This window comes from Drosophila miranda, chromosome 4 (genome assembly GCF_003369915.1).
Source record: "Drosophila miranda strain MSH22 chromosome 4, D.miranda_PacBio2.1, whole genome shotgun sequence".
NCBI classification, from domain to species: Eukaryota; Metazoa; Arthropoda; class Insecta; order Diptera; family Drosophilidae; genus Drosophila; species Drosophila miranda.
Genome location: NC_046677.1, coordinates 7,339,720 through 7,354,106, shown reverse-complemented (window position 1 = coordinate 7,354,106; position 14,387 = coordinate 7,339,720). Strand labels below are relative to the sequence as shown.

Genomic DNA, 14,387 nt, shown 5'->3' with positions numbered 1-14,387 from the left:
GAAGTTTTTGATACTCTTCCAAATGGAGTCTGGAGTCCTATTTTTATTTAGTTTTTTTTTTTGCTATTTTCTGTAGAATATTATGGTATGTTTGCTCTGTATTTCTTTAGTGTTTTTATTTTTGTTCGGCCTATTTTAGTATTCTCATTTTTGTGGTATTTTTAGTAGTATTATTTTTTATTATATTACTCTTCCAGACGGAGTAAATCTTATGTATATTTAGTATTTTATTTTATTTTTTATTTTTTGTTATAGATGTTCGGTATTTTTTAGTATTCCTCTTTTTCTGGTATTTTGTATTTCATTATTTATTGCCTTTCTGTACGGTATTTTTTCGGTATTTTTGTAGTCGTTTTTATTTTTGTTGGGTATTTTTTAGTATCTATTATTTTTGTAGTATTTTTTCTTCTTTATTTATTGTCTTTCCATTCCCTTTTCAAAAGTAATACATAAGCAGGCTTGACTCTTCTCTGCTCTCTCCCAGTGTCGCTTAGCCGCACTCAAAATCATAATACCCCTTTACTTCGAGGCTATTCCAATCCGCGTAAAGGGATATTGTGGCTAAATGCACTTCATGACGATGATGATGGCATGGCGATGCTGGGCTGCGATGCGATGCGATGGAGATGAGAATGGAATGGAATGGCCAGAGGAATGGAGTTTTGGTAGATCTCGGATGGCGGCGGCCACTTCATTATGTCGGCGAATGCATGAAGTGTTGAAAAATGATTCCCTCAGCAACCGCTAAAGCAGAAACAGCAACAACTCTGCATCATTGGCGGAGGCATGCGGCTCAGGCGGCAAGTGCATTTGACTTTTATGCTTTTTGCGAGAGAGAGAGAGAGACGGACAGGACCGGACCCCCAAGGGACGTTTCAGTGGAAGATACGGGATAGCCATCCAGAGAGAGAGGCGTTGAAACGAATCCGACTTTTTACACAAAGCGCCGCAGGATTTTCTCCAAATACTACATAGTTTCCACCAGCAGCTGAGAGAGAGAGAGAGAGAAAGAGTGCAGCGCGCGTGGAAAGTGTTTTGGGTGCTAAGTGCGATGGACACTCTCCGGACGCACAACAGCTGCTTCTCTGTCCTTCTGTCCGTCCGCTGGAGTTGTCTTCATCATCGGAGTGAAGCAGGAGCTCTAGCAACAGCAGCAGGAGCATCATTCCCTCTGGCAACGTCATCATCAGCGTTGTCGTAAATTGTTTACTTGATGCCCTGGCCCCTGTAAAACTTACTTCAAACAAAGTCATGTGGACACTGGGAAGCAGCGAGCAGCAGGAGCAGAAGCTGAAGCAGCATCAGCATCAGCGAATGTTTTTGGGTTCGAGGTATCTACTATCCATAATGTGAGTTCTTTAAAAGTTTCCCTGCTATATGGCACATGGCCTCAAGCGTAAAACACCTTGCATCTGGATGGAAGCTTCCCTTTCTTTAAGATTCGTTTTTTTTTTGAGTTAATGGAGGAGAAGTGCATTTTAGGGATAGAAATATATAGGAAAGGTTGTGTGTTTATAGTATTTTTCTGGTATTTAAGTGGTATTTTAGTCGCTAATATTTTTCTTAGTACTATTTCCAATTTTGTGGTATTTTTTAGGATTTTGTTCTTTGTTACTAGTCGTTTTTAGTATTTTATGTGGTATTTTTTATTATTATTATTTTACTTTTATTATTTATGTATTTGTGTATATATTTAATTTTTATAATGTTTATAAAATGTGGCTTAGGGATAGAAATTCGAAAGAAAGATTATGTGTTTAAAGTATTTTTCTGGTATTTAAGTGGTGTTTTAGCCGTATACTTAGTCGTATTCTTATTCTTATTTAAAATTTTTAGGTATTTTTTAGGATGTTTTCGTCGTTACTAGTCGAGTTTAGTATTTTATGTGGTATTTTTTTTACTATTTTTATTATTATTATTTTCTTAATATTATTATTTTTATTATTATTATTTTCTTAACATTATTATTTTGTTATTTTTTTATTTTTATTTATTATTATTTTACTTTTATTATTTATTTATTTTTTATAATGTTTATAAAATGTGGTTTGGGAATAGAAACCCGAAGAAAATGTTGTGTTTTTAGTATTTTTCTGGTATTAAATTTAATTTAATTTTTGTTGGTCTTTTTTAGAAATATTTCTTCTTTATTAGTAGTTTTTAGTATATTATTTGGTATTTTGTATTATTTTATTATAACTATTATTTTGCTGATATTATTACTTTATTATAATCATTATTTTATTTGTATTATTATTATTTTTAATTTTTATATATTTTTTATATATATTTTTTATATATACATATATAATTTAATATAATTAATTTTTGTAATTTTCTTTTTTTATAATATGTGTACACATCTTTATATATATTTTATATTTTATTAAATATTTCTCCCAATTTTACTGCTACAATCTCCCCTTCGCATAATCCCATACAATTTCCCACCTCTAAATGAACTACTTCCACCCCAAATTCTTGTGAATCATTCACCCACGCTTAACCTTGAATAGAACTCGGCGAAACCCAAGCACAAACGAATCAAATGAAATCTGTTTTCATCTTAAATTTAGCTAATGTTCCATTACAAAGAAGAATTTATGGTATGGACAAAGGAACCGCCGCACATCTCTGACGCCTTGAGATGCATTTTGTGGACCCATAATTGTATCAGTGAAACATTCTTTGAGTGAAAAAAAGACCGAGGCCGAAGGCAGATGCAGGGGTGCCATGTAATCAGTCGAAATAAACACTTGCGCCTCTAAAATAGATAAAAATATCTACACTTCAATAAACATGAAAATCATCAGCAGGCAGCCAGACGGGTGTGGCGGGACAGGGGGGGTGTGGGGTGTGGGGTGGGCCAGCGGAAAAACTCGCGCGAAAATGTGTTGAAAATTGCATTGGCAATGCGATCATAAAGCATTCGCCATTAATGACACCAACCCGACAGATACATCCCATTGTCAATAACTTTTACGCCGCCGCGCAGATTGCCCAACGTCCTCTCCTCGTCGGCCCCTCTCGTCCCCCCTCGTCACCCCTCTCTCATCTAGTCTACTCTTTTCTTCCTTTCTGCTCTCTGTTCTGTTCTGTTCTGCCGCCTCCTCCCATTACAAAATCAAATTCAAATTTCCCAAACGAGCAGCAACCGCATGCTGCAGAATGCAACAGAGAGCTCTGATGACGATGTCGATGCCCCAAAAGCGGCCGGTAGAGGGGATCCACCATGAACAGTGGAGTAATTTGTATTTCATGGGATAATATATCTTAAATGGAAATAAATTTAGTTTATTTTCGTTCTAGAAATTCGCTAAGAACTCCCTTAACGTTAATTTTTGGAGGCACAATTGCTTTAAATATGCAAACATTTTTTGAAATTAATTTACCCCTGCATTCAATAAATACTCCAACAAAAAGAGCCCATTTTGCAGTCCCATCTCTTTTTTTCACTCCCCTAATTCCAGCTTTTGCCCCACTGTACTGGCACGGCGCCTGGCAATCGGGCGAGTGATGGCATCCGCCAAGAGCGCGACGCACAAGACACTCGCACATCCGCAAATTTATCGACAAACATTTGGTTGGTGCTGTGCGACGTTTGGAGGTGCCCCTGCCTCATGGAGGAGGAGGAACGGTGCGGCATGAACCGGATCGCTGCTTCCTTTTCAATTATTAAGTGCGCGAATGGGCGATAAAAAAGCGATGCGATGCGAGAGGCGCATGTGTGAAGGCGGGCGGGGGGGAAAACTCATAATTCGCAACATGATATCGGGTTTTCTTCGGTTCGGGGTTCGGCTTGGGGTTCGGGTGCGTCGGGGTGTCTTCAATCTTGTAGAACGCACAACTCTGTGACTGCATTCATGTTTGGCTATTTATCTGAAATGTATTTATTTATCGCTCAGGTAACTCCACAAATGGTTTTCCTTTTAATTTTCTTGGTTGGCGCCTGGTTTTGTGTTTTGAAATTGCTCGTACATTCCATGACAGGGTTTTAATGATTAACCAATCGTTTCTTTGGTGTTTAATCAGGCATTGAATATTTAATGAAAGACGCTGCCTTAAAGTATTCATAAATGTCCCATGACTACTCATTACCTCATATTTACCTTTCTGAGTGGCTTAAAAGTGGAAGGGACCCATCATCCTTATAGGGGGTGACCCTCCATCCCTCCATCCCTTCATTCCGTTACGGTTTCTGCATATTGTCAGACATTTATTTACCGTCATTTAGCCCCACACCAATGTCTAATTAAATTTACCGGCGATTAACCAAACTTGGCTCAAAACAGACGACCCCACACCACACTGCCACACTCCCCGGCGCTCTGCCACATCCAAATCCAAGCTCCACATGAGCAAAGGAAGCCCAGCCACGGAGACGACAGTAATTCGTTTATAATGCGTAGGACATGTTGACAATGCCACAGGACATTCGTAATGAGGAGGCAGGCAGTCGGCAGTCGGCAGTGGCAGTGGTGGCAGGAGGCAGGAGGCAATAACCCTATGGGCGCAACTCTGATGCGTGGCATCAAAAGAGAAGATGCCTTCCCGGCTCTCGGCATTTGCCCCGTAAGTTGAAAGCACTTTCCACGCGAAGCGACTTTGATAGACAAGATGGGTGGTGGCACATGGAAAGGACTCGCCCGCTCTCCCTCTTACCCCCTCTCCCCCTCTCCCACTCTCTCCTCTGGTCAGACAGGGGTTGGCGTTGGCGTTGGCCCAGCGTTGACATCGTTTGGTGCCTGGCCCCGGTTGATGCTTCAAAGGTTCGCTGCCTCTGCTGCCTGCCCTGACACATGTAAATGTGGTTGAAGTAATGACGAAATGGGCACTAGACGTGCTACCCATCGTTTGCCCAAGCCCATGCCCTCCCATCTCTCCTCACAATCCTTTGACGTCGCCGGAGTTGTCTGTTGTTGATGTTTGCCCTCATTATTGTTGTTGTTGTTGCGGTTGACATCGTTTTGTTTGCCTACAGGACATGACGAAGAGAGCACTGAGAGAAATTACGGTTCAAAAGATACGATAGAACGCGTGTGCATAGAAAAAAACGTTGCGACTGTTGCGGCAAGCGATTATTCCACTAAAAATGAAGGAAATTTGTGTAAAATAAGGTTTCTGGGAACATGTGCCTCGACAAAAACGTTCTTTTATTTATTTTTTTTAGTTTTTATCCTGGTAATCTAGGACATGGAATTTTTTTGGATATGGGCCTCAACAAAAACGTTTTTTTTTTTAATGATTTTTTTAGTTTTAATCCTAATAATTCGGGAAATACTATTTTTTTGTATATGTGCCCCGACGAAAACGTTTTTTAATTTATTTTTTTAGTTTTTATCCTGGTAATCTAGGAAATAAAATTTTTTTGAATAGGTGCCTCGATTGCCCTAATTTTTTTATTAACTTTTGGGATTTTTTAAGCATGTTTTGTGCAATAAAAAAAAATATTTCTTTTACAAAGTATTTTTAATCTCCTAAAATACATTTTGCTGTGTGTTTAATCACAGTGTAATCAGTATACGGATACTAAATATATTATTCTAGTTCGCGAAAATATAAATAATAAGCGCCTTGTCCCTAGACCGTTTTCACGGCCTTATATCATTTTCTGAAAAATAAAGCGATTTAATATTCTAAGGCACAACTTTCTTCTAGCCTTTTCTCTCAGAGTTCTCTCAGTGCAAACGCTTATAATATTGTGGGCGGTAGGCAGGTGCTCCTCGTCTCCAACGACTACTGTCCAAGCGTTCCAAGCTCCTGTTCCTCTGTTCCTCTGTTCCTCGGTTCCTTTCCCTTGCAAACCGATGCGGAGTATTTGTCAACCGCGCATAAACCCTTAAATCCGGCTTCCGGGCTGCTCCTTCGCCTCCTTCGCATCGCGTTAATCCCTGATGTGTCTGTGACATTCGCACTGACAGTGACAACACTTTGATGGGTGCGACAGCCACAGCCACGGCCACGGCCCAGGCCAAAGTCACAGCCAGAAGTCTCCCCCCGGCACCAATGACAATGGGACTATGATGCAAAATGCTTCCCTGGTCCTTCCTTTAGCCCTAGGGTTGCTTCTGTTGTCCTCCCCATTCTCTACTGTTGTCTCTGCCGCCGTGGTTGTCCTGCCCTCGAGGACTGCTGGTCTGCTGCTCCGCTTATTAGAAGCTTTTTAAGTGGTATTTTCTCCAGCCCCAAAAACGATTCCAATCATTCGAGTTAATTGACTCACACACAGCAAACAAACACCGCCGAGCAGTGTGAAAGTTGATTAAAAAGTTGTTCTTTCGGATCGAAACGGGGGTACGTTCGATGTTTATTAGAAAATCATTTGGAAAACAGAACTTACCTTCTTTTCTCCCTGATTTCTGCCTCCAGTTGGACCTCTAATAAAATGATATATCACCCACACACTCCGCTGTTTGTCTTTTCGCTTACCGAGACATGACAGCCACCAAATTTGTTAACAAAAACAACAGACAAAAAGAACAAGCTACGAATTTGCTGCCGCTTGTAACAGTGGCAGGAACCGGTGGCTTTGCAACGCCTACATTGCAACATGTTCCCCCGAACGAACAACGGAAAAAAACAAAAAAAAAAACAAAAAATACGAATGCGGGTGACAAAAGTTTTGTTTGTAAAAAGTGCTGGAGGAACCAAAACCGAAAACCTTGTGGTAGGTGCAAAAGGAGGGGGCTACTGACAGGCCAGGCGGTGGCACACTGGAACAATCCGCTTGCCTCTCGATGGGAGACGAGAAGCGAGAAGATCTCTCAATGCGATTGCCACGATACTATCCCACTGGAGTGTGACTGGTGTTCCACTCCCCAGAGCGTGGGAGAGTTTTTTTTGGAGAAGAAATACATTTTTACTCTTATGAGAGATCGAGAAATCAATTAGCAACTTTAATATAACCATTCAACGACTCAGAGTGATGATAAATACGAATTGGTGACCCCGACACAATTGATCGCGTGTTTTCATTCATTTTTGGGACCCCTAACCGTATATTTTTATGGATAATAGTAGAGGTATAAGACTTTCCGACTTGATTGGCCAAAAACTATAGATTTAGAGAGAATAGAACAGCTTTTGGTGACCCCGATGAGTGTTTAAAGACAAAAAAAACAGTTAAAAATATAAGTCTATTCGAGAAACGGTAGAGTATCTTTCTGTTTGGCCGAGAATGCAAGTGCTTAGAATATATCGATACATTTTTGAAGTATTATCGATATTTAAATGATTTTTTTACTCTCAATTATTAGAAATAACTTAGGAATATTTCACCATGAATGAAAGCTTTAATATTCTACCGACATGCTATCGACTTTAATGATATTTTATCGATATTTTATAGAAATGATTGTTAAAGTTCCTATATTATATAGGCACTATAGAAACAGCTTCTTCTCTTCCTAAACAATCTTTCAGTATCTTTGTCTCCTTAATTTCAACTCCTTCTCTCTCATCGCTTGACAGCCAGGCCAATAAAATTCAAATGTGTGGCGCGGACTGCCCCATGCCCTCACGAATTGTCAAAGCAAGCCAAATGGATGGGAAAAAAAGCGATAGAAAAAAAAACAACGCAGAGAAGAAAACGCCAAACAATATAAGAGACAAAAAGTGAGGTCGGACCGACAGTCCGCGCTGTCAAAGCGACACAGAGAGAGAAGTGCCACAGAAAACATGCAAAAATCAAGCGAGGCAAACGCGATGGGGGGTCCCCCACGAATCAAGGGTTGGGCCACATATCGTTTCGTCTTCGACTCGGACTCTGCCTTGGATTTCTTTCTTGATTCTGTAGCTGCGTTTCTTTTTTTTGTCCGTTTGCTTGCTGTGACATCTTGGCCACATATTTTGCTTGTCGCCGAGGACACAATACTGTCAACCGATGGAATTTCCCGCACATTCATTTCCCCCTCCCCACCCAAGCCCATGTCCTCTGTCAGAGCTGCGATTGACCGAAATAGAGAGGAAATTCTACACATCCCGAGGCACATCATTTATCAGGCGTTGGCTGGGCAAAGTTATTGGCCAGCCAACTCGTTGAGATTTTTGCATACCACGCGACAAACAGTCGAAATGTGTCATTGCTTCTTGTTTCAGAATTAGAAATATATCTCTCTCTCTCTCTCTCTCACTCTCCATTCGAGTCCTGCAATTTGTTATCCATCAATAAGGGTTTTTGTGTCCTCGATTGCATGGAAATAGATTACATTTAAAAAGTGGAAGGGAAACGAGGTCCAGTCTTGTTTCCAACCCAAAACCAGTCACAAGCTCCCTATAAAACCCAAGAGTCTCCCCCTTTTTAGGGTCTACATTACGATTTAGGACCCCATGCAGTGATATTTATGACACGTTTCCGTCAAAATACTCACAATTTGCGACTCTCGCGTCGCCTCACAACATTGACACTTTGGTGCAATCACTCGTGAAAATCCTCCGCCGTAGAGTGTTCTCCTGTTCCTTCTCCTGTCCCCTTTTTGAAGTATTCCTCCACTTTGGCGTTGAAATGTATGCAGCAAAATATTTTTGCAATTGCATAAAGCCGAGACATCAATAAAATAAATAACAATAATTTTGCAAAATGCCCATAAATCCAACGAGCGTTGTCATAACTTTCGTTTTTATGACTCCAAACTAGACAGAGTGACGCGGCAGGCAGAGTCCACTCCCAGTCGCAGGTCGCGGCGGTGGGGTTGCCACCTGCGTGTGCCACAGTCGTGAATCGTGAGGCCACCCGGTTAGAGGTGCCACTGGATGGGTGGGAAAATCAAGCTAGATTTCAACGGGGACTCCATATTTCGAGAGTAACAAGAACTTAAATGAAATTTGGTGACCCCGATGCTAGCAGGTTGACAATGAAAATTCCTATCCACAGATAGATCTATCTTTCCACCTATTTTTTTATATTTTTCCGCTTTCCCGCGGCACTTTTCCCGCCAAACCCTCCTTCAAAAAAGGCCAAAAACCTCCACAGCACTGCCAATGGGCCGTACACGTGCACCAGGGGGCCACGTCAGTCAGCAATAAATAAATGCAAGCTGGCAGTCATTTGGTCGTCACACGGGCCACCAGCAGACAGCAGGCGGACGAATGGTTGGTGGGGGGTTTTTGGGGGGCAAAACGTGGTAGTAAACTGGCAAGGTCCTGCAGGGTGTCCTGTTGTGGCCCGCGGAAAATTGCAGTGGAAATTATTGCATTTAAACAGGACATTATCACAGCACAGACACAAAAACACTGAGGCACTCGGAGTAGAGACACTGACAGAGGTCCTGGACACGGTGGCAAAAATTGCAGCAGTTGCTTTTTCCCCTTCCCCTTCCCCTCCCCCCTCCCCAGCCCCCATCACAATCGTTGTTCTGTCTCATGTCATTGTTGCTGCTGCTGCGACTCATAAATTAAGTCCTCATAACGGTAAAGTTATTGAAGTAATAAAATTTTACATCTGACATTTCGACAATCGATGCGTCGCCATCAGACACCAATTGCGACGCGTTTTTTCTCTGACTTTTGGGGCACAAAAAATATCTGGGGGTCGCTTAATATTTATATAAAAGGAAGGAAGAGTTTTCTTTATATTATATATCATAAAAATATTGGTTTCTTTAATTGGAAATTACCACAAATTTAAATCTTTAAGATTCATTTCTTAGGAAAGAGATGGAACGCGATAGAAAATCTGGGGATCGAGTAATATTTATATAAAAGGAAGGGAGAGTTTTCTTGATATTATATATCATAAAAATATTGGTTTCTTTACTTGGAAATTACCACAAATTTAAATAAGTTTTTCATCTTTAAAATTCATCTCTTAGGAAAGATATAGTACTCACCGGAACGCGATTAAAAATCCTCTCTGAAATGTTAGAAGAAATACAAATTAGCTCTTTTAATAAAGTTCTTAAGTTCTTAAGCAAAATCCCTTGAGAAATCATATTCAAATTTGGCTAAAAGTAATTTTGGACCCAAAGACGAGGTCCTTCGGTATGCCCGCTCCTTGTGTGCCTTGCCCTGCCACTTGATGATGACGAAATCATGTCAATACCCTTCGAAAATCCCCGTAAAACGATCTGATCACGCACTCAGGGCGTAAATATTCCAAAGCCGAAAATGCTAATGGCTCCGCGCGGCCGCTGGCGCCGCTGAGATTTCATTTTCGAGTTGATTTGAAGGACTCGTCCAACGAGGCGGATGATGATTGCCCCCCCACTGGCCATTAGCACGTGCACACACTGTAGAGAACGATGAAAACTCTGGCGGGGCGGCAGCAACACACATAATTTGCACAAATTACCGCCCAACGCTTTGCCATATTTTTCATCGGCCATGATGCCGCCCGTTGGGGTCTGTCTCGCTCTTGACTTTGCCGCTATTTATGCGGCAGATTGAGAGCGGAGCGGGGGGTGGCGGGGGAGAGCAGACAGGTGCGAAACAACTAGGACCAACTGTGGGGCCAAAGGACGAAACGTTTATCAGAGAGAGGTCTCCGTCTACTTTCGCCATTTAGGTGCAATGCCAGGCGCACGAACTGCACAAATCATTTCCCCGAATGCTGCAAACTTTGTCTCCTGTTCGGTGGCGAAGCAGGACTCGTTTGTGGCATAACTTTGCCTTGTTTATGTTTTGGGGATGTGACACATCCGTGATGGGGAACCAGGGATAGATCTCTATTCCCAGGATTCGGGGCACTAATTCCTAAAGAACTAGAAATGGGCCATGGAATGGGTGATGTTTCATAAATAATCCCGCACGCATCACAATTCTTTGGATTGTCAATTACCAATTTGGGCAGAAGGACAAGAGAGACTTCAGGATAGATGGAAGTAATCAAATGTCACTGAACAGATGAGTCCTCGAGTCCACGTTCCTGGGGTATGAAACATTCATTTGACGCCTGCGATGCCTGACACGTCAGGAGGCGTAAGACCCCGAGTGGAGTCAGACATGGGATGGATATTATTGTATATTGGTGTGCGTGATGTTGCAACACGAACGAATGGCGGAGGCATCCCCGTGTGATGGAAGCGCGTCGAGCATAACAAGAGGCAAGTGCCAGCGGAGGAGAAAACTGACGGCTGATGCAGCCAGCCAGCCAGCCATCGGAATCACATCTTGAGAGGCACACACACGGATGGGAATGGGAATGGGAATGGGGATGCCACCGACAACATTTGGCCAGGCAATTCACACGTACTGCACATATATAGTGGCTGCTCTGAAGGACCTCGGTATGAGGCACTGGCTGTGGGTCCCCTGAAGATTTCCGAATCCACTTTCGAATCAAAGGCAAAACGAAGGCCAAGCTAAACCCAAAAAACGATGGAGTTCCCAAAGTGAAAATGAACTTGGGAAAAAATGGGGAAAGATAGTGTACTTTATAGATGCGAATAGCAATGATTCTTATAGCGTTTCCTCTGGCATTTTTGCATAAAGATTTCTTGGTTTTCAAACTATTTAAAGAATTTTGAAATCAAACGAAGAGAACGAGAGGGATAGCTGTTATACAAAGAAGAAGAAATCATGTGGGAGGTTGAGAACCAACCGTAAGCATTCGATGGACCATAATAGACCAGGACTATCTTTCGCAACAGACCTTCAGAGCTTCGGCTGTCCTTCAATGCTTTTGGGAAGCTGAGTCGGTCCCCAGAAGCCAACAACAATATACGCAGTCTTTGGCGAGGCTTCGAAAAGACTGACTAGAAGACACATTCTTCTGTCCTTAAGAATGCCTATAAGATCTAAATAATTACTCTTTGGTCCGCAAAACCCAGCAACAAAATACACGCGCAGAAGTCGGTCCCAGGAGTACAAAAACGAAGCACCTTGCTTTTGCATGACAGAGACCAAATTGATGCCAGAGACCGAGACCCATGCTTGGAACCCAATCTCGATCCATTTCTGAGAAAAAATCATGCACAAGACATACAATCTGTTATTGGACATTCCGCTAGACAATCGCTAGTGCGATTCCCCAACAAAACCACCTTGCATGCTCGATATTTTCATTTCGAAATATCTGCCATTTATAAACACCTAAATTGTGTACAAAACTACATTTACAACTGAAAATTTTCAACATGGCTGGCTATGGAGGCCTTTGTTTGCGAGGGTTACGTTTATGGATGAGAACAACCCACATCTACCGTGGCTGCAGCGGGAAAAACCTCCTACCCAAGACACCTGTAGAGGAAAAACCCCGCCAGAAACTCCAATCCACAAGCAGCTCCAATGCCAACGAAGATCCAAATACCTTCAGGCGGATCAGGAGAATCTCCGTCTACAGTTTGGTGGTCGGAAGCCTCGCCGGTGCCGTGCTTTGGGCCGTCTACGAACTGGGAAAGCCGGAGATGGATCAGCATGGTGTCCCCATCGAAGATCAATTTAGTGGCTTGCCTTGGGTGCGGGAGTTCTTGGAGAGGATGTGGCACTCCCTGCAGTACTATCAGAAAATGCTGGAAGAGCCACTGCCCGTGAAGCTGCTGCCGGACACACTCCCGCCGCCCTACATCCAGCCACCGTACACCCTGGTCCTGGAGATCAACGACATTCTGGTGCACTTGGATTGGACCTATCAGACGGGCTGGCGCTTCAAGAAGCGGCCCGGCGTCGACTTCTTTCTGCGCAAGTGCAGCAAATACTTTGAGATCGTGGTCTACACCTCGGAGCAGGGCATGATCGCATTTCCCCTGATGGACGCCCTCGATCCCTATGGCTACATCAGCTATCGCCTGGTGCGCGGCGACACCGAGCTGGTGGAGGGGCAGCACGTGAAGAAACTCCAGAATCTCAACAGGAATCTGAGTCGCGTGGTGGTCGTGGACTGGGATCGTAATGCCACGCCCCAACATCCGGACAACACCTTTGTCATGACCCGCTGGCTGGGCAACGATGACGATGTGCAGCTCTTCGATCTGACGGCGTTTCTGGAGCTCCTGGCCAGCAAAAATATCAGCGATGTGCGAGAGATCCTCAAGTATTATAACAAATTCGAGGATCCCATTGCGCAGTTCGGGGAGAACCAGCGGAGGCTTCTGGAACGCGAGGACAAGACCACAGTCAAGACGGTTCAAACCCAACGTTACTGGACGACCCGCCTTCTGGGACGATATAGAGGTACCGACAACTAGAAACTACTCAAAATTCATTGATGTTTTTCTTTTTCGTTCGTTATCGATATGTGAAGTTAGACGATTAATGTTTTCAACACTGATGACACTGATTCTTCGATTCTATTCTCTGGAACTTATCGATAAATATATGACTATGATTGTAAAACTCAATTTCTTCATTTTAATTCACTGGAAACTGTAGTTAACTATAAAATAGAACCGTGGAAATTCTCTACGCACTGCTTTTGCCATAGAAATGATCGATAATTGATGTTATCGATAAAAAATAACAGGTTTAGGAGACGGAATTTACAGACCTTTTTATGGGGTATTTTTTCCATAAACGTTTCTCTGAGATACTTCGCTTTTTAGCCAATTTTTGCAGCAATATTTCTGGTACCCCATACCGAAGATTTTTCCCTCGCTTCGATTTGGGACGAAAAGTTTTTGAAACAGTTATTGGCATCATCAATTGGAGAGTAAGTAAACAACATTAAAAATAATTGCAACTAAGTCCAGGCGATTGCGCCGCCGTCACATTTTCAGCAATGGAATGGCCCCCAAGAACGAGGCACAGGACCCCACGAAGGAGGAGCCCACAGTCAGGAGGCAAATGCAACGAAGCAAAAGCTTTTCTCAAGTGCATAAATCTGTCGCTGGAACTTCTTCTCTGGGTCTCGTTTTGCTGTTGGGCTGCCTTTGGCCCCCTTTTTCCATTCCAAGTCATTTTATGATTATGTGAGAGAACTTGCATCTACCACGGGCATATACAGTATATATGTATGTATCTACCATAAGTATAGCTGAATGTTTGTGCGATTTGGGTGCAGAGTATAATGCAATAGTAAATTGTTTGCTAGCTTCGGAATCGTTTCGATGGCAATGCAATTGAAGGCACTTTGATGTCTTTTCTCCGACTTGAATGTCGCCTCCCATAATGGGGGGCAGCATTTCAATTATTTTCGTCCCAGTTTTCGTATCGAAAGATGCCATTTCGATGGGAATTATATTTGGTTTTGGTTTCCATTTTAGTTGCTATAATTATTGTCGATATTAGAGGCTTCGATTCGGGATAATGTCACACAGTCGTTGACTTTGATATACGACTACATTTTGCACAAATCATAAATAATGGCAAGTGCCATAATAAATCTGAAATTTCCTGCAGCCGGCAGCAAATGATCTTCCCCATCGTTGGCCTGTCCGTCTGGCAGAATGTGCTCCTCCATCAGCCTCCATCCTGCTCCACCTAAAGTGCGCGACCAGGTGATGGTTTGACAAGTT

At 42.6% G+C, this 14,387-nt stretch overlaps 1 protein-coding gene across 1 annotated transcript; it reads left to right on the top strand.

Annotated features, from left to right (window-relative positions):
- Positions 1-12,016: 12,016 nt before the first annotated feature.
- LOC108162304 (mitochondrial import inner membrane translocase subunit TIM50-A) lies at positions 12,017-13,274 on the top strand. The gene has a single exon (XM_017296972.2). It carries the CDS (start codon positions 12,072-12,074, stop codon positions 13,119-13,121), a length of 1,050 nt encoding a protein of 349 aa, XP_017152461.1. The 5' UTR covers positions 12,017-12,071; the 3' UTR covers positions 13,122-13,274.
- The last annotated feature ends 1,113 nt before the right edge of the window (positions 13,275-14,387 follow it).